The 26,202-nt window shown below is 39.8% G+C and overlaps 1 protein-coding gene across 1 annotated transcript in view; it reads right to left on the bottom strand.

The window, feature by feature from the left end:
- NF1 (neurofibromin 1) overlaps nt 1-26,202 on the bottom strand; it is a 464,504-nt gene that overhangs the window by 36,772 nt on the left and 401,530 nt on the right. The window contains 13 exon segments of the mRNA XM_030222524.1: nt 583-799; nt 1,281-1,327; nt 3,968-4,110; nt 4,499-4,599; nt 5,045-5,175; nt 8,150-8,272; nt 12,248-12,405; nt 12,630-12,765; nt 16,221-16,352; nt 16,770-16,896; nt 20,295-20,435; nt 24,195-24,296; nt 25,133-25,247. Of these exon segments, the coding sequence (XP_030078384.1) occupies nt 583-799; nt 1,281-1,327; nt 3,968-4,110; nt 4,499-4,599; nt 5,045-5,175; nt 8,150-8,272; nt 12,248-12,405; nt 12,630-12,765; nt 16,221-16,352; nt 16,770-16,896; nt 20,295-20,435; nt 24,195-24,296; nt 25,133-25,247 (1,673 nt within the window).

The following is a 26,202-nucleotide window of genomic DNA, read 5'->3' as shown; positions in this document are numbered from 1 at the left end:
GGAAACAGGAGTATCGAAATTTTTGTATGCTACCCTATTGGCCCATTCAGTCTGGCCAGTTCAGATTTTTTTCACTTGGGAAAGAAGAACATAGAAATTCCTATTTGTTGTCCAAAACTAATTCCTCCTTCTCCTCAATTTTGCTACATTGATTGGACAGCTTACTTTCTGCATAGACATCTTGGACAATTGCTAGCTGTAATGCATCAAACAGATATAAGCCTTCCTTCACAGCAGAAAGCACTGTCAGAGATCATGTCTCACTTACCCACATTATGCAGCTCTTCCCAAAACTAAGAGATGAATTGTTACACACCACCAAATAAGAGTAAACTTTACATTCCTTTAACAATCTATAGGATGATGCATGAATCCACTTATGTAATTATGGTACAGATAAAGCTATAAAAATATACCAACTATTTCTACTCCCCTTCCCCCCAAAATGTAGGAATGTACATGCTCTAAATATGGAAAAGTTATCTGTATGTGGTTCGTTTGATACATATAGTCTAATTTTATTTAGCATTTTTCCTCTGCCCACTGCTTTAGGACACACCATATATTTATATTTTGACTGACCTGGGGAATGCTGAGATGTTGCTAGTGATGTCATAGAATTGGAAAGGTTAAGGTTTGCAGTAATACTGAGCTGGCTTTGTACCGCGGGAGGATAAGGAGATGTAGGAGTCAGGAGGGATTCTTCATTGGCTTCCTCATCAATTCCAGGTAAATACATGTCAATCAAGGCATCCAGAAACTTCACAATAAGCTCAGCATCTTCTGGAATTTGTGTTTGCTGAAAAAAAGATTGTTTTTGTGTTATGTCCCACTTAACATTGTATCAATCCCCCCACCCCCAGTCTTTACTGAATTCAGACTTGTGACGTTTTGATTTCATAGCGCTGGGAAATGAAAGCCTCCATTTATCCATAGCCTAAATGCATGTGGGGCAGCACAAGTCCTATCTCCCCCAACCCCCTCCTCTATTCTAGGGTAAAAAAGAGTTCAGTTTCCAAGCCCACTTAATTCATGTCTTCTCTACTCAGACTACCACCTCTAGGAGGCGATCTTAATCCCTTATTCTCTTGTTCATACCCATGTAGTTTTTAACCATTCCCATAGTAAATGAAATTCTCTACTTCTCTTATTTGTCTTGTTTGTTTGTCTTGAATAGATTCTAAGCTCTATAGAACAGGGATCATCTCCAATGCATACAGCGCTACAGAAATAAGTAGTAGTATGCATCCAGTACTGGTAATGAAATCTCTGTTACGTACCTTTGAAAATGGGCCAGCAAACCTCCATAAACCATTAAAACCAAAACCTGAAACAGGAAATTCACAGCCATTACCATTCTCCAAAACATTTGCACTGGATTATCAAGTGTGCAAGTTCAAATTACAGGACAAAATAAATACCATGCAATTCTGAATGATTACAACTTATGGGAAAAACTGTGACATTCTCAAAAATAAGTTCTTCTGTTAAAATTAACCTACATCTGCTAGAAAAGTGAGCAACAAATGAAATGGATACTTGTTCAAATTTGTAGCCCCTTCAAAGCAGAGAACATGAACATCATTCAACTATACAATCACAAAATACCCTAATAAAGTTCATAATAAAAATGCATCCTTTATAATCATGTTATAAAATTATTAATACTTTCAATAATATTCTCACTCTGCATACACAAGACAAACAAGCTATGCAAATCTGGCTGCCTAGTAAACTATATGCATAACGAAATTTGGTTTTTCTATTCTTAAAATGGCCAAATTTATCTGTCTAGCAAAGGGGCATGGTTTGGGACAGAACAAGGGCAGTAGTAGCATAAAAGTTGTATACTCATCAGGAAATTCAGTTGCTGAATGTATAGGTTATCTGATGAAGTGCCGATGCATAAATAGCAGGTGCAATTATAAAAATATAACTGACCATTTAAAGTTTGTGACAAGGCTACAGCCCAGAGGTACAAAATGAAACAACAAAATCCTGAACTACGTCTCCCAGAATGCATTGCCCGTCCCAGCAAAGGGAGCCCCAGGGATAGACAAGATGGGTATATACCAACTCTGACCACAAGAGGGAGGGAGAAGGAAGAAGCCCAGTTCCCTGGCTCCGTAATCAATACATGATGCCTCCCACCTGTAGAGGGAAGGGTGGGGTGAGAAGCAGGTGGAGGAGGGGGTTAAGGCTGCTGAGCAAGAGGCAGAAGGAGGATGGAATGGGAGCTGGAGAGCCCTGAGGAAGGTAGCCCCTAAAGGGGGGAAAGCTCTGTGTTTAAAAGTTGTGATTTAAAACCTGTTGTAAGGAAGAAGCCTGTTTTGATTTGAACTGTTTGCTGTGGGGGAAGGGCAGAGGACTGGAAGAGTTATAAGCCTGGTTCCCCAGCTGCTCCTGTTTGTTGTGTAAGAACTGTGGGAGCTGGAAACCCTGGTTGGACAGGAGGGAACAATTTTGCTTTGGGCCAGCACAGCTTGTGATACGTACTTTGGGGCCAGCACAGCTTGTGATACGTACTTTGGGGCCAGCACTGCTTGTGATACGTACTGTGAAAAGGAAGTATTTCCAAAGGGGACTATTGCAGCCCTCAAGAACGGTCAGAGACTTTAGATTGCTGGGTGAGGGGCAGCACTACCCTGCCTGGGGCAGCCCTAACCCCAGGGCTGGACTGAAGCTTTTGTTTGTAACTTGGAAACAAAAATAAAAAGAAAAGAATATTTGAAAGTATCTGCTGGTGGCAATTTGTGGGGCTTGGATTAATCCTGGGGAGGAGACTTCCTTCCTCCCCCTACTGGCGCAGCGGTCCCGTTTACAAGTTGCATGTGGATTTTAAAGCTGGCACTTATATAGCTAGTGCCACTGAGAATATGTATAAGTTAGAAGTTGGAAGCTAAACTGCACTACTGAATATAGACCTCAATATGCTTAGGGGTAATTTTGAAAGGCATTTCTGCAGGTAAAAAAACGTTTTATGCACAGAAATAGGCTTTTATAAAACTGATCTCCTGGTAGGTGCACAAATATGCATATAAACTGCTTTGTGTGTAACTTTACTCAAACTGAGCAGAGGCACTCCTGGGAGTGGGGTTTGCAAACAGTAGGCATACATGCACATCATTTATAAAATATGCGTGCATAACCATAAAATAAACTGGGAAAACTGTGCATACTAAATAGCAGGTTTAACTGTGTGGGTAATTTTTAAATTCCTCAAGACAATCACTTACAGACAATAGATTAGTTATCCCATCATTACAGAAGGCTAGATCGGAATCTACCAGAAGCTCAGCTTTCTTTTTTATAGCCCCTTCTCTTCGGAACTGCCTTCCCAAAAACCTTAGACTGGAGCAGTCTGACATTCAATTTTCGTAAATTTTTGAAAGCATATTTGTTTCAAAACATGTTCGAAAATAATCTGTGATGAAAAGGCAGTATTTAGACAGAAGTAATTACGTAGTGAAGAAATATTCTAGCTTAATGTATTTGTCGTGAATGGTTGTTTAGTGTGTAGTGGTATTGATCATCTTGTAGAACGTCTGTTTTAAGTTTGCCGTGCTTTCCTATCAATTTCATGGAATTCTTTTATGTTTTTTTGTTTTTACATTATGATTTTTTATACTGATATTGTAAACCGTTCTGTTTTGTGCATACAATTTGTAACGGTATAGTAAATGAATAAACGATGAACGATCAAGCTCTCGAGATTCCTGTTGAAGTTTTCTTGACAATTTTTACAAAGAAATCAAAGGGACTAGAGTGGGGGCTTACAAATGCACCTTCCTTGTAAATGTTTTGCAGGAGTCTGTTATTAACGTATAGAAGAGCTGTGAAACTGCAACATGATGCAATCCTTTTGAGAAGAGAGTATTAAGATATGGTAAGTGGAAGAATCAACATATGCACTGAATAAAGACTGTTACTTGTATTACCCTGCAAAACAAAAAGACAAGACCTTTACTTTGTAAGTAGGATGGCTGGTACGGGGGCGGGGATTCTTCATGGTAAACCACACTCTGTACAATCCCATGAATTGGATTTAATAAATTTGGATCTTGACACAGTGACAAAAGGGTGTTAATCTTGGAGTCCAACAAATTGTGCCTAAACAGGAAAAAAAACATATTTTCTAATTACAAGATGAAGAACTTGGCTTTCAAAACCACTTTCATTATATGCAGTTCTGAGTGCGAGAACAGTATAACAAGCAGAAGCAACATTTATCGGTAATAAGCCCTCTCTTACCAATCTCATGCTATTATAGTTATTGCTCCCACTGCATTATACCCTTTGTTCTCAATACAAATACTTGGAAAATGTATTCAACATCAACAGAGAGGCATAGTATCTTGCTTGTGCCCACCTTTTGTAGATAATTAAAGGAATTGAAAAACGAGCAATCTCCTCTTTATAACCACTGATTATAGTAATATAGCCATGGTGGCTCTCAGGACGTAAGAGGCAGAGTTTATGATAAATGAATGGGACTTACACAACAGGAAAAACTTTAGGGAAGACAACACTGGCTTCTGCTAAATACTCGTAAAGAATTCGTTGATCAAATTCATCTGTAGTGTACTTTACCAGTGTAGCCTGCCAAAATGTAAACAAGAGAGCACAGGAGTTAACAAATCTAGGCATTATGCAGTGTTATCAGAATTGGAACCCAACATAGACTGCAATCACTATACTGCACAAACATGCATACAGTCAACCTGGAGTACACAGACTACTTTTATTATATCTAGCTGGAAATAAACTACCTTCAGGGAATAAAAAGGGAAAGAGCCAGGGCTAGAACCCATAGAGTCTTGAACCCCCACCTTTATTATCTAACTACTGCACCACACTTCTTACCATGCAGTAACAAAGTGAGAGAAGGTTCAGATTAGACAAAATACTAATGAGTAACAACCTCCCAAACAAGTTCCATCCATTATTTCTCAGAGGAATTTTAGTTCATGTCAGTGTAACACACACAAATTCTGAACAAAGATCAGTAGAACAGCAGGTAAAGGGAAGAGAAGATTTTGCTTACAAGTACAGTAAGCAGTAGAGCTTGGATTTTAGGGTCAGTAAGGACCTCTTCGTCCAGAAGGACATTAGACTCAGACACTGATACTTTGCGCAGATGAGGGTGCTGTTGGGGTGATGCTATTCTCTGTGTCTCTGTGGAAGAGAAGAATGAATTATTAAGTTCATGTAAATTGCTAATTTCCTGGAATTCTGATAAACATCTACCGCTTTCTTGACTACTGTATGATATTTTTATAACATGAACTATATTTTCCTCCCAACTTTTAATGAAATGCCCTGTGCTGATAACTTACCTTTTTTTGCTCCCTGTACCAAACCAAAAACATTACATATGTTCAAAGCAGAAAATAAATTAAATGTAAAAATGGCACCAGAAAAAGCCCCTGGGTCTGATGACTAACAGTTGAATATTACACAGCTTTTATACACAAGCAGAAAATAAATTAAATGTAAAAGTGAAGAGTCATCTGCTTCACATTTTACTATAATCACTTATGTACTTTTGATGCTTATTTTTCTTTTTAACCCAGCACTTTCCTCTTATTCCTTGTCATCCCAGCTCACTCAGAACTATGGCTAGGATCTGGTACCATGTGCTTTTATTTGCAATCAGCCAGAGATTTACCCCTTACAGCTCTATCTTACTCCTAAAACAATCTGATTATTGTAGTGACCAGCCTTGGCAGGGAGGGAATTGAGGAGCATGCCTCAGGAGTCCTAGTGCATGCATGCAATCACAGGTCATGACTCCAGCCACTAGGTGTCAACATTAAGGAATGATAAATTACCAGAACTTTTTATATCCTTTTCAATTAACTTATATATTTTTTTCAGTTCAAATTTTTTATTAATTTTTGTAAATTACAACACAAAAGTGTGAAAATGTTGTTGAAATTGTAATCTTTTAAGTACAAACTTACATAGGGAGGGACAAGGGGGGGTTCCAAGATTAGGGTTGGGTCTGAATTGAGTATCAGTTTGATATTAAGAGTCTGTTTGTTGTTCAAGATTAGAGTAGTGACAAGGAATTAACTGTAAAACTTGATGACTGATTGCTATTCGGCTTTTGTACTATAGCATTGTTGGTTTTGACATAGAATTGCATATAAATTTGGAATTCTCTACCAAGATCAATAAAATACACAGGTACTTGTCTTTTAGAAACCTACTGAAAACTCATTTTTTCAATTCAGCCTTTCAGATAACAAAGAATTCTGTTTGAACAAAATTCATTCATACAATTAATTCCACTTCTTTTTCCTCCCTAATCCTATCTAGCTCTAATCAATTGTACTCATATTCTTTTACCTTCACTTATTTGTTTATAAACGTCATTATGGTTTAATCTTCTTCTTTATCCATCTACTCTTATGAAAAGTTGCATCTGGGTTAATTAACCTGATTGATGGCTTGGATCTTATTCCATGATGTTAAAGCATGTTTCAATATCAATTTTAATCTGTAATATTTTGTACTGATCTTTTCTCTCAATACTTTAAATTGGATTTTTACTCCTTCCTCTATTTCTAGAGATTTATATAGGCCTTTCTGCACAAGTTCCTTTATTTCAGTCATCAACCATAGAGATGTTTTCAGTTTTGTTCAAATTTCCTGTAAGGAATGTTGCCTTAAAACATTTGTTCAGGCCAAAAGTCACGCTAATATCATCTGAAAAGCTTTTAATTAAACAGAGTTGTTCCACTAAATGTTGATTGCTGCAACTACACTACTTCAAATCAACTATAAACAGTAGGTGTGATGTAACTTTGGATTCAGGCTACATCTGTAGCCCAAAAGGTAATAACACCACTCATGGATTAAGGGCTATACAAAATAACAGTGACAGCAGAGTGTATTCCTGAAATATTCCTTACTGGATCTTGATGTTAGGAATGATGAAGACCCATCTTTATCTTTCAGATGGTTTGCCAAATGTTCATAGTGAATAATGTACTCAAACAATCTAGTTTAGTCTGTATACTTCACAACAATTTGTAACCCAGGAATTTGGTTGCTATCAAAAGCTTTCTCATAATTAAACTCATGCTGTACTGAGATTTCTGTTTTTCTTAGCATTAGCCATGAATACGTCTTATTCAGCATTAAATGGTCTTTGGTTCCATATATTCCCATCTTACCCCATTTTTTCTCTTTGATCGTAAGCCGCTCAGATATACTCACTGATGGGCATGATAGGAGTTCTTTAATAAACTTGGAAACTTACTGCTTTTCTGTTCTACTGGAATAGACACGAATGTATACTCAGTAGGTATCTATTGCAGTGAACAGCTAGAAATGGTAGGTAGACAAGTTATTGGTCTATAAGTTTGGGGAACATTACTTGGATTTCTCTTAGGACGTAGTAGTGTTCTTCCTGTTATTAGCCACTGTTCATTTTGGACACATGTTTAAACCTAAACAGGTGACAGTTGTTACAGGAGGCAAAAATGCAATATACTACTACTACTACAAATCATTTCTATAGCGCTACCAGTCGTACGCAGCGCTTCACAATTGAAAATGAAGAAAAGACAGTCCCTGCTCAAAAGAGCTTACAATCTAAATCAAGACAGACAGACAGATAGGACAAATAAGGGATAAGGGCAGGACAGACAGATAGAGGCTAAGTGCTTTGAAAATGAGCCCCATAGGGATAAGGGACTATTGAAGAGAGGAAGACAAGATAAAGGTTACGAACAAGTGACAAGTTAGGAGTCAAAAGCAGCATCAAACAGATAGGCCTTTAGCCCGGATTTGAAGGCGGCCAGGGATGGAGCTTGACGTAACGGCTCAGAAAGTCTATTCAATATAAAACGAAACTAGTAAAGCTGACTGTAGTATGATTTCACGTATTCCAATTCACAGATCTCCTTTTCGGAGATAAATATCAGCCAGTTAGAATTGGGTTCATAAATATACTTTTTTTTAACCATGATGCATGTCTGTCTCATTTATTTGGACTGGCACATGAACCAAACTAACATCATCTGTTCCTTTATCATAAAGGAATACTAATCAGGCAGCACATAGATTTTACTACTTCAGCTTTCCTCATGTCACACCCCTTACCAACATTTCAATTTTAGTTAACATTCTTGTTACTTACCCATTTCGTAGTCATTCTCTGCGACTCTTCTCATTTTGGGAGGTGTAGTGATTCCAGATTCAATTTCTTGTCTTTTGGGGGCCTTTGTGTCTGATATTAAGTATTCAAAGCTTTTCCTTGTACCTAATACGGAGGGGGGAGTTTATATTAACACACATAGGCATCAAGCTTTTTATTTGTGGAAATGCCACAACAGAACAGAACACATGTATAACAACCTTCAGAACTAGGAAAAGCCCTACCTGCTGCTTGACTGCCCAAAATGCGCCAATTCTTTATAGTGCCAAAGGCTAGTTATGACACTTTTTTAAGTAACTATTTCTTATTGCGCTTTTTTGTGATGACATTGTTGCATAACTGAAGCTTAGCTCCAGATCTAACAATGTCTGAAGTAGATCTTGGCTTATTCTTAAGTGATTCGCTCAGAAGAGGAAAAGAGTACAAATGTTAAAAATATCGGCTTATCACTGGGCTCACCATAGTGCCCAGTTTGAAGACTGATATTTTTTTGATTACACCATCTAAGAAATGATAAATCTCTCTCATAGATATGATCTGTGGTACTGGAATACTACTTTACAAGAGATCATCATATTAATATTTGAACATAATAAAGGGAAAGGCTGTAGAGACACAAATTACCACAGTATTTATAGATTTATCCCACATAGTTTACAAATTATTAGGGCACTCAACATCTATCCTATTGGTCTCTTGTGCTGTGGGAACTACAACTACCATATAATAACCTACGTAAGAGTATCAAGAGAGCAGAAATGTTAAAAAACCATCTTGAGAAATGAATTTCCTTGCATGCAGACAGCCAGCATCAGATGCAAAGGCAGCATTAGGCAGAGAATACAACGATATCACTTCCTCCTTTTTTTGGCCAGGAAAGGGGATGTGTATTACCACACTGTGTTATTTACCCCCTCTCACTGAAGTTTACATTTTTCTTCTCTCATTCTTTGGGTGTACACTCTACCAATTGATGTAGGCCCACATTTTCAAACTTTGCTTGTTTATCATGGTTTTCCCACACTGATTTAATTAGAACAGGCACAAACCACACCAATACTTTCTATTCTCTTATTCCCAGTGGTTTTACAATGAACTCCAACTGGCTTCTGAAGCCAATTCTGCATGTACTCAAACTTTACCTTTAATTTAAGGTAAGAAGAACAGATTCTATAAAGTGACTTTTCTAAATACATCTAAATACAGTTTAAGCTGGTTAGCTTTTCATTCTTTTGTAATGCTTACATGCATCTACTAGACTTACTCAGTCATGGTTCATGTCCTCAAACCACAATCAGAATGGTGTCACTAGCTGTTCATCAGCCTGACAGTTCATCCAAATCTATACCCTCCCACTGGAAACATGCATTTACATGCCTGCGCTATGAGTCTCATTCTAGTTCATTCAATTTCAAGAGAGATTGCGTGCTCTGCAAATTGTGCTGGCTGCCTATTTTTAACAAGACTGCAAGCCACATAAGCATCCGGGAGCTATGTGGTGCCCTTGCAGCCAGAAAAAGCCCAGACTCAGTAAGGCAAGTAAAGACAGGTGGTACACCCACACTGAGACCACCACAGGTTCAATAAAACATTCTCTGTTAAAAATGGTAGAGCTCCTCTATAGCTTGTGGACTGGCACTTTCTATTACAATACACTGCATTTTTTTAAAAAGTAAATTCTGATTAAAGAGTTTATTTTTTTTTCTGCGGAAGAAATTTCTGGTGGTCTGAGTGTGGTTTAAGCTTGCATCAGCCATCTATTTTTGGATGCATATCTAGATTTTACAAGCTAGTTCCAGATTCAGCCAAAGCTCCAGTAATAGCAGTCCCACCAACCCAAATATTGTTTCCGGTTTATTTAAACCCTGTAGAGGATCTGAACTGTGTTAAATAATGCCATATGATTTTGTAATGTAGAACTGTTCAAATTACAGTTGAGGGCTATAATTTCTCTCTCTCTCTCTCTATGTTACTGTTTCTACTTGCCTGGTTGCTCTGGCTTTCTCCTTACTCCCCAGGCACAGATCTGAATAGGAGTTGCTCCTTATTCAGACTGGTCAGCAGGGAAAAGGGATATTAGGGACTGACAAGTAGACAGAGCTTTAAAAGGCCTGAAAATTGTTTTCTGTAAAACGTTTCACTCTCCAAGTCAAAGGTACAAATGTATGAACCATTCAGCAATACACAGGACTTAGCAGAATTCCCCAAAGCTGAAAACTTATGGCTTGTCCCATATAGTTTCAAGATTTGTACAGAACTGAAGCTTTATAAATGTCACCTGAAGCTCCAGCCTATTTCCGAGTCTGAAATGTTTTCTCCAGGCAGTCTTTGAACATTATTGCCATTTTAAAAGCTCAAAGGCCATAAAAATCCAGTAACTGATGCAATATTTATTCTTCATGGCAATATATCCCTGGCTTGTAATGATGCCTGGAAATCCTATTATGTCAAAAATTTGCACTTGCTGTACACCTCTGTGGGTGATTTTTTTTTTTTTTTTTTTTTTAAAGGTGGGAAATAAAACTTATAAATATATAAATAAATTTAGTTTGTCTGAAAGCTACCATTAGATGGAGCTAGTTAACAAAAGCAGAATGCAGTGCTGTGCTGTGCTGGGGCTGTCCCCAAGCAAGGGGCAAAGGTTGAAGGAGGGAATATTTTACATGCAGTAATTACTAATTGTGTTAACTTGGGTATAAATTAGTAATTTATTTATTCATTTGTTTACCAGAAAAGTGGACTGGAACAAATATCCCGTTTTCAGCCACGCCTAGCCAAAACTTAACAGAGTTACAGCAGCAGTCTATTGAAAACATACAACAACATAAGATTCCTCTCATGTTTGCAGTGGGAAACACAGATGCATTAACATACATATATGTTTTAAAATTGCTGATAAAACAATCTCACAAAAGTTTAATGTGATCCAGAAGATTTTACAATTCAGAGCAGGGGCGTATCTGGACTCCGGCGGTAGGGGGGGGCCAGAGTCAGAGGGAGGGGACACATTTTAGCCCCCCCACCCGGCACCACCGACCCCCCCCCCGACTCTCTCCACCCCCCCTCCCGCCGTCAACCCTCCGCTGCTGCTTACCTTTGCTGGCGGGGGACCTCAACCCCCGCCAGCCGACCCAAAGTCTTCATATTTCTTCTTTGCCTGACTCCTCCGTGGCCATGCTGTAACGCTGTTGATTGAATCCAGTTTGGAGTCTGACATCGCAGATGATGTCAGATTCCGAACTGGATTCAATCAACAGTGTTACAGCATGGCCACGGAGGAGTCGGATGAAGAAGAAATATGAAGACTTCAGGTCGGCTGGCAGGGGTTGGGGTCCCCCGCCAGCGGAAGAAATATTTTTAAAGGCAGGAGGAAGCGGACCTCGGCTGGCGGGGGTTGGGGCCCCCTTCCAGTAAAGGTAAGCAGCGGGGGAGGGTAGACGGCGGGAGGGGGGGCCAGGGCGAAATCTGCGGGTGCCCAGGCCCCTGTGGCCCCATGCAAATACGCCCATGATTCAGAGGTCTGATTTCTAAGTGATCATTTTCATTGGACTGCTAAACTTCAAGTTAGGGATGGAACTTCAGATGTCTAAGTCTATAGGCAGTCAAAGCCTCTGTTGCTTGGAAACCTCTACTGTAATATATGTTAATGTAGCTGGTCCATTATTAGATTTAAGGATATGTGATGAAGTAATAAAACAGCTACAAAAGATGTAGAGGAAATGCCTTGGAATCTCATGCATGTCCTAACCTCTTGAGTTACTGAGCTTCCAGAAAGCAACCATTCCATAAAGCTGAGTTTGTTTTAAGATCATCAAAGAGTTTAAGTATTACCTACACTAGGGGGTGGGTGAATATATTGCATTATCAGTCAAGTTCAATAGAGTCTGGCAATATAACTATATTAAAATTGCTCCCTGGACTGCAATATATGTAAGGTCACAATTATAAGGATTTTAGAACATTAGGATATGTAAGGAACCAATTTCCATTAAAAGGAAAACAAAATGAAAGTACTTACCTTTGTTACCAAAATCTTTACTACCGTACACTTGCAGTAATAGTAAAAATATGTGCATTTACCTAAAAGCTTTTTAGTGTTAGCCTGTGATGGCTGCCCCATATCCAGACTCATAGATTTTCGGGTTCGGGGACTAATCTGTCCCACTGTTGGGTAATTTGCAGCAAGATGGATGCCTGAACCCTTTGGGGAAGACCATGGCTGATTCTCCTTCAATGTCCTGCAAAGTACAGCAAATAAATCAATGCATGATTAAGTTAATGAAAACACAAATGCTGCATATGCTTCGCTAATGAAGAGCTCCCTTCATTCTCGTTTGACATTTTGTGGTAAAAGTTATAAAATATTTTGTCTGGTTTACAGAGCATTAAAAAAATCAGTATGCAAGCAACTGTTAGTCAGAAAAATCTTCCAGCATCTGTATGATAAACTGCTAAAAATTACCTGTAGCTCATGTCACTGTGATGTATGGGGTATGTATCCATAGGAACATTTTCCAGTGAAACATCTGTCAGCAAGAGCGATTTCCTGTGTTTTAGGCTGCAGCGACTTCTGACCTCTTCAGACACTGTAAGTAAAGCTAAACATACAAAACCAATGTTATGCCTGATAAATTTCTGTATAAAATACTTCATTTAGGTCTTTGATATTACTCACTCAGATATGAATGCAGTTATATTTGACTCGCAGTATGCAATATGTACAGAACAGCACAGCAGGACTGTAATATATTCCCCTTCACTGTATCCCAATGTAAACCATATTCACAAAGGAATTTTACTACCATCATGATTTCCCAGTCTTACCCAATAAGGCCTCAAAGCCCATCAAAATCCATATACAAATGGCAGAACTATCATTAACACAGATTCTCTCTTCTATTCCGAATTGATTTTAATTTCCCACTTGTGAAAAATTCTTAAAAGACTAATCTAGAGAAGTGTATTATATTATCCTGCCAGAACATGTAAACATAGAAAAGAAAGCTCAAAGTTGACTTCACTCCCTTTATGGAAAAGTTTGCTGTACCATTCAGATCTTTAGTAACCTATCTCAAAACTAAGACAAAGGCAAACAATTGCCTTTCACCACATGTGTGGCTCCACATAAGGGGAGCATGGCTTGCCATTTGTCTGATCTGGGATGCACACCTCCACCATATGTTTGTCTCCAGATGGGGAGAGAGAGACTGACCCAAGCCTGCCAGGTGTGTCTGGCATGTTGGGGACTTTCTTTCCATTGGCCTCTTGAGACAGTTTCAAAAGGTTTCACCACTACTCTTGTGGCAACAGGTCCCCCTTCCAGTGGTTGGCCTGGGTTGCACCTGCTTAGCTTGCTGCTTTTCTCCTCTGAGATACACCTTTGTCACATGTGTGGCTCTGCATAAGGGGAGCTTGGCTTGCCATTTGTCTAATCTGGGAGGCACCTCTCCCCCCCATGTTTGTGTCCAGATGGAGAGAGAGAGAGACTGGCCCAAGACTGCCAGGTGTGGCTGGCATGTTGGGGTATTTCTCAACATTGGACTCTTGAAATAGTTTCAAAAGGTTACACCACTGCTCTTGTGTCACCAGGTTCCCCTTCCAGTGGTTGGCCTGGGTTGCACCTGCTTAGCTTGCTGCTTTTCTCCTCTGACATACACCTTTGCCACATGTGTTGCCCCACATAAGAGGAGCATGGCTTGCCATTTGTCTAATCTGGGATACACACCTCTGTTTGCCTAACCAGATGGGGAGACAGAGAGACTGACCCAAGCCTGCCAGGTGTGGCTGGCATGTTGGGGTATTTCTCTCCATTGGCCTCTTGGGATAGTTTCAAAAGGTTACACCACTGCTCTTGTGTCACCAGGTCCCCCTTCCAGTGGTTGCACCTGCTTAGCTTGCTGCTTTTCTCCTCTGACATACACCTTTGCCACATGTGTGGCTCCACATAAGAGGAGCTTATTTGTCTAATCTGGGATACACACCTCTGTTTGCCTCACCAGATGGGGAGAGAGAGACTGACCCAAGCCTGCCAGGTGTTGCTGGCTTGTTGGGGACTTTCTCTCCATTGGCCTCTTGAGATAGTTTCAAAGGGTTACACCACTGCTCTTGTGTCACCAGGTCCCCCTTCCAGTGGTTGGCCTGGGTTGCACCTGCTTAGCTTGCTGCTTTTCTCTTCTGAGATACACCTTTGCCACATGTGTGGCTCCACATAAGGGGAGCTTGGCTTGCCATTTGTCTAATCTGGGAGGCACCTCTCCCCCCCATGTTTGTCTCCAGATGGGGTGAGAGAGAGACTGACCCAAGCCTGCCAGGTGTGGCTGGCATGTTGGGGTATTTCTCTCCATTGGGCTCTTCAGATGGTTTCAAAAGGTTACACCACTGCTCTTGTGTCTCCAGGTCCCCCTTCCAGTGGTTGGCCTGGGTTGCACCTGCTTGGCTTGCTGCTTTTCTCCTCTGACATACACCTTTGCCACATGTGTTGCTCCACATAAGAGGAGCATGGCTTGCCATTTGTCTAATCTGGGATACACACCTGTTTGCCTAACCAGATGGGGAGAGAGAGAGACTGACCCAAGCCTGCCAGGTGTGGCTGGCTTGTTGGGGACCTTCTCTCCATTGGCCTCTTGAGATAGTTTCAAAAGGTTACACCACTGCTCTTGTGTCACCAGGTCCCCCTTCCAGTGGTTGGCCTGGGTTGCACCTGCTTAGCTTGCTGCTTTTCTCCTCTGACATACACCTTTGCCACATGTTTGGTTTGGTTTTCAGCTTCCAAACCATCACCAAAATGAGCCCATTCTTTGGAAAGAGGTTCTGACTCTCCTTCAGTGGACTCTTTCAGTGGGTTCACCAGCCCCCTGAGCCCTGCAAATCTTGCTAGAATGAGTCTGTTTATCTTCTCGCTGGAGTATCACCATGACAGTCAGGTTTTCAGGATATCCACAATGAATATGCATGAAATTGATTTGCATCCACTGTATGCAAATCTTTCATGCATTTTCATTGTGGATATCCTGAAAACCTGACTGGAAAGGGGGTACCTCCAAGACTGACTTGGGAAACACTACTTTAGATACAACTTTGCCTTATTGGGACACACCAACAAACCAATATCCAAGATCCAGAAGGAACTAGAAACTTCTCAAAGATGGGCTAATAGTCATCTTTACATCAACTGACATCCTCCCTGAAGGAAGAGAGAAGACCTGACTGAAAGTGGGATGCTGCCTTCAGGAGGACGACAGAAATGGGTACAGGTCAATCCTCTTAGAAATGAAAACTAAAGATATTGAGAAGACTGACCTGGGCTACAAGCCTTATTGAGATGCTACTATATAAAGATAGAGAGGAAGCAAGGTTAGAGTCCTTCAAGACAAGGTTCAAGTTCCAAGTAGAACAAATTCATCAGAATGGCACTGGATTCCATATGTTACATCCGCAAGGCCCTGCCCAGAAAGAGCCTTGTCTTTGTGCAAATGAAGGACTGAGAATGCCACTGCCAACAGCACTGGAAGGCCTGGCTACCTCTGAATGAGTGGTATACTGCTCAACCACTTAATCAGGGATAGTTTTTTTTTTTTTTTTTTAAACTTAATCCAGCTAAGGACACTAAACTAAGGCCTTATCATTACACAGAGCTTCCAAACATCTGGCTACAAAGCTAGAGGTCAGCCATGTTTGCTGGATATACTCTTACTACTAGTATGGGAACCCACAATTCCAAGGCGTAGATCCCAGTGGGAAGAAAAAAAATCAGTCAAACTTTGACTACTGACTCAGAAAGGAAACCCTCTCCACTCTCAAAGTTGTTCCTGCCTCTACTAAGGGAGAACACACTCAAGGCTTATCACCCCAGAAGCTCTGCTTCCATAGCTGCTGCACCAGTCTACATGTCTGCTGTAGATAAAGAAATACTACCGTTTTGAGCTTTTTTCTCTTTTTCCATTTGCTGGCAGAGGACATAACCCATTTATCTGAATAGGTCTGCAATGGACTAAAAGGAATGCTTTATTTTACCACAAGTTTTAGATTGGATATGCATCAAGATATTCCTTACCTGCCAGATAAGCCACACTCTGAGTATTCACCTCAAACTTATCACAATTCCTGTGTTTGTGAACCAGTGCCAATAACGTGTGCAAAATGCGGACTGTCCTTGCTACTGTAGTAGGAGAAGGATGCCTATATCCTAAAACATGAAACATGAACCAAGTTGCTTGCTAGCATACTACTGATGCACATAAAATATCTCAGGAACCTCATTGATCACTACTTGCAGTAAAGCAGGAATTGGACTATTTTGTTTTACAGTTGTGAAAAACTGTACACTGAAATGCTAAGTAATAACATTTTCTAAAATGGGTAGCAATATATTTATTTAAAGAATTTTCTAAATTGCCTGATCATGAAGATCTCTCAAGGTGGAGTACAAAATAAAAACAGTATAACAAATAAAATCAACAAAAAAATATAAAAAGAAAAAAAAAAAGGACCCCCCCCCCAATACCACTTCAACTACAACAACCCCATCCCCCCACAAATCTGCAATGTTTCTAATGTTACTTCAGACTGTTTGATCTAGTGGAAAGCAACTAGGTGTGCCTACCTTTCAAAAGGTGCCCTACTAGTGCAAAGTTAAAGTTGGAGTTAAAATTGAGCCCAACAAAATGATCCATTTGTTTGCAGTGCCATTCCAGTGGCCTCCTGATTTCCATAAATACTTCTTCTGGGCTCTGGTACAAAGAAACAAAGACAGATGCAAAAATATATCTGTTGTTGTGGGTTTTTTTTTTTTTTTTTTTAAAGAAAGTCATCTCTCTTGCTTTTTTTAGTTTCCAAACTCAAACTGAACCTGCACCAACTACCTTCCTCTGCAGTTATCTGGGGTTGAACCCTAGTTTATTTCCCTCTCTACTTCCTTATCTAGCCTACATCAACAGTCTCTGGGTGACAGACAAGGACCTCAGCTCTCTCTGCAATTCTGTGTAAGTGCATTCTTCAGTCAGCTAGCAGACGTTAGCAAGTAGTAATTGGAACAGGATTTGAGACTTAAACCCTGATCTACATGTGCGGTAGTGAACTGTCTAGCACATCAATCCTCCCATTTTCTTAAAAAGCTGCATTTCCTATCTATGGCATAATTTTAATGTTAACACTTGTCTTTTCCTGGGGTAGCTAATCTTTCTGGTTTCATGTTTACTGTTGTGTTTATTCTAAAAGAAACCGTTATAGCCCCTTTTTTTTCTTATGCTTTTACAGTGGAATTATACACAATATATGTTCTAATATTATTAATATGACAGTGCTATGGACCTGATTACCATGCAGCTGAACCAGATGGACTTATCAATGGGAAAAATTGATCTGTTAAATCATATTGCCAAAATAGCAATAAAACAATTTTTTTTCCATTTTGAAGAACAAAATGTAGTGGAGTGTGGAGTGGCCTAGTGGTTAGAGTGGTGGACTTTGGTCCTGGGGAACTGAGTTCGATTCCCAGCACAGGCAGCTCCTTCTGACTCTAGGCAAGTCACTTAACCCTCCATTGCCCCATGTAAGCCGCATTGAGCCTGCCATGAGTGGGAAAGTGCGGGGTACAAATGTAACAAAAAAAAAATATATATATATATTATATACAGAGTCATGGTATTGCAATGGGAGCAACAGTAGCACCAACAATAGCATGCCTACACATGGCAAACTTTGAAAATCGATATGTATATATAATTGTAAGTTTAGTCCCTATATAAAAATCTGGAAAAGATTCATTGATGATATATTCCTGGCATGGACAGGGGATAGCCAACAACTAGAAGATTTTTTTGATTATATCAATAAATGTGATGAATACATCAAATTCAAATCGACGGTATAACTATCACACATAATCAGAACAAATTTGATACTACTGTATTTCGAAAACCAACTGACACCAACATGTTGTTGCACTTTAAAAGCTTCCATCCATATGCAGTAAAAACTGGCATTCCAACAGGGCAGTTCTTAAGAATAAGGAAATTATGTGGTACAGAGGGCAATTTCAAGACACAGGCAAAAGAAATGTATAACCAATTCAGGACCAGAGGATATCTCGTAAAAAGAATTTAAAAAGCTCAGAAAAGAGCCTCCAACACACACCAACAGTGACTATTACAACCTAAATGACGAGAAAAAGAACAGCGGGACACGTTCACATGTATATTACCGTATTCTACCCAAACGGGGTGAGTAAAAAATATAATCAACAAACACTGGTCTGTATTGTCCTTACTCAACTTTAAAGAAAATCTGCTATTCGCATATACAAGAGCTAAAAACATGGGGGAAGTGCTGAAACAACAGTTAGGGTGGAGTGACAAGCAGATAAGTCCAGGTGAAGGAGGATACAGACCTTGTTCCAGATGTGTTTACTGTAAATATATTTGGCAAACTAACTCGGTAACGCATCCTAGAAAAGGGAAAGCATACTGGGTTACTACCAGCACAGATTGTGAGTCATCTCAAATAGTATATGGCATAATATGCCCATGCAAGAAGTGGTATATAGGATACATGACCAGGAAGATTAAAGAAAGAATAGCTGAGCATATCAGTAACCTACGAATAAAAAAGAAGGAAGCCCTCTAAGTAGAGCATTGAGATAGTATGAAGCATGATCTACAGGATTTAAAATATGTAATATTAACGCAAATAAAACTACCTTATGGGGGAGATACTGCTAAAGTATTGAAGCGCAAAAAACAAAAACTAATCTTCCAATGGGATACGATGATACCACAGGGCCTGAACTGGGAGATTGAGTGGTTACAAGAATAGTTGAAAGGAAGTGACGTCATCAGAGTCGTCTATAAAAGCAAAGCGCATGCGCTGGCGTTTTTTGGTCGGTCAGTCTTAAGTAGGAGCGATGTTCCACACCAGGTATGCTAAGAATACAGGACATTAGAGAAATTCAGATTGTAATGACAAGAGAAATGAATTGATTTTAGAATTGAGATGGTATAAATTGGTACAGTTTATACCAAACAGTATACCAAAGTTTACCAAACAGTAGGGGACTGTACAATAAAAATATGTATTTATGTTTTAGACACCAAACGTTCTCCTGATGACGCGAACAACTAGCGAAACACAGCTTGTGTTGAGAACTGAATGTTAATTGAGCGAACGGATGAAACCCGAGTGAAAAGACATTTTTATGTAGCGTTATCACGGGCACAATACCACACGCACTAATTACTCCAGAGGCATAACCACATCATCACTAACAAGAAGGAAGACCAGCCCTAAGATAAGTGTACAAGCTAATAAGATGGTACAAAAGAAAACTGATTTGGGTGATTACATATAACAAAAGAAAGGAAAAAACGAACAATATAAGGAGGCAGGGAGGGATGCAGTGCTATGATGTTGGTTATAACATATTACTAAGAGCAGCCTAGCTGGAGTAATATGTAATTACTGAGCACTGTCATATTAATAATATTAGAATATATATATTGTGTATAATTCCACTGTAAGAGCATAATAAAAAAAGGAAAAAAAAGGGCTATAATGGTTTCTTTTAGAACAAATACAATAATTTTAATGTTGCCAAAACTATAAATAATGTAGAAGGGGAAAAATAAATACATCTCCACTAGCAAGGTGCTGCTTAAAAATGCTTTAATTTGGTGGCTTGGTCGATGATAATGAATAAAGAGAGGAGTGAGAGGTAATGCAGCCTGCTGACCTAGCAATCCCTTAAGAGTTCAAAATTAAATTACAGATTATTTCCAATAATTTTACTGGGATATATTTCCCATCCCCACCTTCCCTCCTTAGTTTTCTAAGTGCTACCAACATTTTTAAAAAATCTGCTGTAAATAAATCATTCCTTACTATACTGAATGTACAGGATCGCCAAAACTAATTATCCTTACATATCTCTCTTTCATAAAAAGAAAATGTGACTTTAGGGAATTATTAGGGATTTATTCTGTACCCTTCCTACAGAGATGCACTATCCTGATACTCTCAGTCAAATTTAATTAAAGTGTAAGTAGGAGATAATGATATATTAGTTTAAAGCATTAAATAAAGACAGTACTCTGTAACAGAGGTTTTGTGCTGCTCAGGAGTTGGATTGCTTTACCTTGTCATTGAATACGTGAAGGCTATCTAATGTGTGCAGGTTTTGCTCAAGAAGGGCTGTGCCTGCAGAATACAGATTCACTTCATCCAGCTGTAGCACTGCCATAGACACCCAGAAGAGGGCTTTGTGCATAGAGGAATCCTAAGGGAAAAAAAAGTCACTCCTAATGTTATTTACATCACACTGGTAGAATAAGCATTAATTTTCACTTCCTAATTTTCATCACTTTGCTACATTTAATAAGTTTGGATACATTTAAGTTTTCATACCTATGATTTAATATCATACAAAAAAAAATCATTCCGGGTAGAGGAACTGACAAGAAAGAAAACTACTTTAGATTTGAGCAACATAAGATACACATTTGAAGATATTTCAGTAGGTGTGTAATTGCGTTGTTTATATGTCATTATTCATTTTATGTATTGTATTTTGTGTTTTTAAAAAGTCTGAGTGATCCTAGTATATAAAAACATACCATACTGGTTCAGAACAATGGTCCATCTAGCCAAGTATCCTGTTTCCAACAGTGGCCAATCCAGGTCACAAGTACCTGGCAGAAACCCAAATAGAAGCAACATTCCATGCTACCAATTCCAGGGCAAGCAGTGGCTTCCCCATATCTGTCTCAATAGCAGACTATGGACTTTTCTTCCAGAAATTGTTCAAACCTTTTTTAAACCCAGATACGTTAACTGTTCAGGAAGGCGGTTTACACAAATGTTAAATAAATAATTCTTATTTCACGTTGCAACAAGTTAACTTTATTTTCTATCATATCTACATTTGTCAGCTATAGATGGTCCTTTCTGGGTGTTCTGGCTGTGACTGAGAATCTGTGTAGCATTTTAGGGAGGGAGTGGGAAAGAGGAGGAGTGGTAACTTCACTGCCATCTAACCTCAATGGGGACACAATATCATCATGTCCATGATCACGCAGAAGGATTAAATCATATTTTTAAATTACTTCCTAAACAGAGGAGATTCCAGAAAAGCCAAAATTAGAGCGTGGATAATTTGTTTGCTATGTGTAAATCCCCTAAACATCAAGAATCATCAAACTATAGCCCATGGAGCTTATTTTTCCAGCCCATCATGCAAGTTGCCATTACAACTAAAGGCTTTATCACAGCTTACTGTGTTTAAAAAGCTTTTAAGAGACTACCTGTTATGTATGGCATGTTTTGTGCTTACTTAAATTTTGTTATTCCTTTTGAAGTCATGGACTTTTTGAATGCTGTTATTTATTTGATCTGGGTTGCCAAGATCTTTACTGTTTTGGAATGCCATTGTCTGTGTTTTTATTATGTATGTTCACTTGTATTCCTGCCTTGGACAAAGGTGGTTTAGAAATAAAAATTCTAATTCTAATTTCCTTGCCTGTAGCTGAATTATTATTTCTTTTTCAAATATGGCAACGGCAGAGGTTTCCTGGCTTCCACCAGTTGAAGAAAGTGATAGTAGGATGACATGATGAGAACTCTGATAGGGACCCCAAACCCAGCTCAGCAGCTCAGTAAACTCCAATGAGCACCCCAACCCCCACCACCATTCTGTAGACTGTCCTTCTTAGTGGTTGGAGTGTATGTGACCCTTCTCTTTAGAAGTTAGGAGTCTTGTCAATACGTAGAGCCTGCAGATATCCTGCTGCAAATCTGGAAGCCAGAATCAGGTACAAAGTTCTTTGTTTTTCTTTTAGGTCATGAGAATAATTACAAGCAAATTGTCCAAAGAGTACTTTCATGAAATATCATATTCAACCCGTGTTCTTCTCTCTTTAGCACCTCGGGAAGTTATTTAACCTAACTGAAGTTTCCATGGGAGTCAAATGCTGGTACTCAAGAAACACACACAGATTGGCTATCAGACTAAATCAAGTCAGTAGAACAGGCACAAACATCAACCACTGATTACAAATAAGGGTCATAAAGATTCATTGCACATATCTCAAGAGCTAGCCTGATATATGTCTCTCCAAGACCAGTGAGTTACTTAGACCCTTTCAGGCTTATTTTCAAAAGAGAAGGGCCACCCATCTTCCGACACAAATCGGGAGATGGACGTCCTTCTCTCAGGGTCGCCCAAATTGGCATAATCGAAAGCCGATTTTGGGTGTCCTCAACTGCTTTCCGTCATGGGGACGACCCAAGTTCACGGGGGCGTATCGGCACCATAGCGAAGGTGGGACTGGGGCGTGATTAAGAGATGGGCATCCAATTATGATATATCCATATGAAAGTCTCTCAGATAGCCGGAGATCCCAGATGGAAGAGGTTGGAGAATGTTTATCACTGGTTACACAAGTTGTTATCATATGTTTTGGGGCGGTTTATAGTAACAGGGGGAGGGGTTGGGATGGGAGGGAGGGAATGGAGGGAATTTACAATCAAAAGTTTATGGATACTGTTACAAGCGCATTAGATGTTTTTTTTTTCTTTTTTTTGAGCCTGATCTTCTGAGAAGTTCTGTTCAGCCTCATGTGTTACATGTCTTGCAATGGTCTATTTGACGACAGTTCCATAATAAAAACCGTTTAAATATAAGAGATGGGCATCCTCAGCCGATAATGGAAAGAAGAAGGACGTCCCTGACGAGCACTTGGCCGACTTTGCTTGGTCCATTTTTTCTTGCGACCAAGCCGTGAAAAGGTGCCCGAACTGACCAGATGACCACCGGCGGGAATCGGGGATCACCTCCCCTTACTCCCCCAGTGGTCACCTACAAGCCTCACACCCTAAAAAAAAAACTTTTTTTTTTCTTGCCAGCCTCAAATGTCATACCCAGCTCCACGACAGCAGTACCAGTGGTCCCTGGAGCAGTTTTAGTGGGTGCAGTGTTCTTCAGCCAGGCGGACCCAGGCCCATCCCCTCTCTACCTGTTACACTTGTGGTGGTAAATGTGAGCCCTCCAAAACTCACCTGAAACCCACTGTACCCACATGTAGGTGCCCCCTTCACCCCTTAGGGCTATGGTAGTGGTGTACAGTTGTGGGGAGTGGGGTTTGGGGGGTTCAGCACCCAAGATAAGGGAGCTATGCACCTGGGAGCAATTTGTGAAGTCCACTGCAGTGCCCCCTAGGGTGCCCGGTTGGTGTCCTGGCATGTCAGGGGGACCAGTGCACTACGAATTCTGGCTCTTCCCACAACCAAAGGGCTTGGAGTTGGTCATTTTTGAGATGGGCGTTCTCAGTTTCCATTATGGCTGAAAACCGGGGACAACCATCTCTAAGGTCGACCATCTCAACATTTAGGTCGACCATCTCTAAGGTTGACCTAAATGTTGAGATTTGGGCTTCCCCGACCGTATTATCAAAACAAAAGATGGATGCCTGTCTTGTTTCGATAATACGTGTTTCCCCACCCCTTCACAGGGCCGGCCTGCGAGGACGCCCTCATGAAAACTTGGGCGCCCCGTTCGATTATTCCCCTCCACGTGTCCCACAAGCACAACTTAATGGGAGTTTCCAATAAATTCTAAGGGGTCAAGATTCAAAAGGGTTTAACCCAGATATTCAATGTTATGCCCAAATGAAGAATGGCATTGAATATCCAAGCTCTGTTCAGCCCATGGTTGTAAGTGGCTTGAACTCTGCAGTCCACCATGGGCTGAATATTCATCCCTACGTGTTTTAAAACCACAGGAATAATTCTAGTTCAAAAATAAAATAATGTATAATTCAGCTGGAAGTCAGAATTTAGATTCTGTTGCTATAGACATAACTCATTGACATAGGACACAGGTAAGAGTAAGAAGCATGAATGTTTTCATATGAACAGAAAGGCTGTAAGTCAGGAAAAGTATCCAAAAGTTTTAGTGATATTGCTGACATATTCTTATGATTAAAATCAAATTTTTAATGCAACTATTTTTCAAGACAACCAATATTAATGATGCACCCACCTTATTCAAAAGTGGCTGGAGTTTGGTTAATGCTATAACTGTAGCTTCTATTAAAACTTGGCTGTTATAATTGTCAGGGCCTTTAAGGCAGCTCTCCAGTCCCTTCAGTGGAAACAAAATAAAGTAAATGCCTCACATATGCCATACTAAATTGGAAGCAATTTTTTTTTCAAAGTATGCATGTACTTTCAGTCAACTCTTGAAGGATGATCAGTAAAAACCAGGACCATAGCTAGTGTAAATGGTGCTCAGGGCAACTGGCAGGGGGGAGGGATATTCTTTTAATAACACATCTACATGAGGACAGAAGATGGGAGCTTATTTTCAAGGCTGTAGTGTCAAACCATGCTTGTGCCTCTCTTCCTCCTCCCAACCAGGTGCCCAACTTGCCCACCCTTTTGCCAGTTCTGCTAGCATTTACTACAACAGAATTCTGTTTTAAGTGATATCTATCGGTCAGGATGATGCATCCCCAAATGCTTACAACCACCTAAGGGTGCAGTATACCAATGTGGTTGAAATGTGAAAACCTGCACAGCTTATATAGTCATTTTTAGTTGTCCACATGGTTAGAATGAAGCAGTGAATGCTACGATTATCACCACACAAACTTTTATTTTCAACAACTTATACACTGAGGTCTACAAGGCCAGAGCACTAAGAAAACTCACAGAAGTGCTCAGTTTTACGATGCAATACATTTATGTACTTCTGGCATCCTAGAAAGATGACCACCAGCGTTGGGCCATTATAATAAAAGTTGGTATAAGTCAGTCCGTTTGTACATTTGTTTCAGACTCTATTTGAGTGACTGGACTTTTCTGAAGCTTGATTTATTCCAAATATAAAATCCAGGGCACATGAAGAATATGCACTCTTCAGCAGGCTACATGTGCAATGCTACCAGTCAGCAAAATGAATGGAGGGTAGATGCATACCTTACTAAGGATGCGGATGATCTGTTTTATCTGCCCGTGTGATATTCGTTTACTTATACAGCCAAAGACTACAAGAGCTCTTGGCTGAAGTGATGGATTATACTGAAATGCAAACCTGATAGGAGAAAGATATTGTTAATATAAGAATGAATATTTTTAGCAATACATATACATGAACACTTTGGTGGTAACTGAGTGTAGTACAATATTTTATGTGCTCAAGTAGGCACTTATAAATTACCTTGCGGGTATACATATATAAAGATAGGCACTGAGAACATACAGTATACCATTTACTTTTAAGCAATATACGTACAGGACTTCTGAGGGACAGAAAATGGGTGGGACAGGGTCAGTACTTATCTGAATAGTGCACACTATATCTTCTCTTAGTTGTCTATACTTCAAATATTGGCTGTATTGTAAGATGATTATTGAACACTTATTGTTGCCTACTTAATCTCAATTGTTAGCCACACTGAACTCAACTATAACCTGGGATAATGTGGGGTATAAATGTAATAAATAAAGATTTATTTTATAAAATACCTGTATATGTGCTGGCCTCTACCTGCACATACAGCACAAAGTTCCTCCTATTCCAGAGCAGGTGTAAGTCCTGTGGAATCTTCTGGGGAGGCACTTTTATAAAGGTATACAGACCAATATGCTGGATATATGCCTTTTCTGCCTAGGCACACAGCTATAAATTACCCTTAATGTTAACAGAATATCTGCTCTTAAACAGTTGTTTCTAAAAAGTTACTTTGATTACTGTCAGTTTTTTTCTTGTTCCTTTTAAGCTTTCCTTTTTCAAACCCATACCCCACCTCTGAATGCATAGCTGCGGCTCTGAAGACTCTTGATGGTAGAAGGACTCTCTCCAAAGTGCATCTTCCATGATGCTCATTGGTCAAGAGTGACTGCCATCCTTCCTCCTTTCCACCCTCTTCCCCAAGGCTGATATCAGCCATTAGAACTGAATCTAGGTGCTCTCTATCACATTGCATGGTAGTGTACTGTAAGCCTATCCCAGAGCTCAGGCCACATCACTGACTATTTTAAACTTA

This window comes from Microcaecilia unicolor, chromosome 13 (genome assembly GCF_901765095.1).
Source record: "Microcaecilia unicolor chromosome 13, aMicUni1.1, whole genome shotgun sequence".
NCBI lineage: Eukaryota > Metazoa > Chordata > Amphibia > Gymnophiona > Siphonopidae > Microcaecilia > Microcaecilia unicolor.
This window is presented reverse-complemented; position numbering and strand designations above follow the sequence as displayed.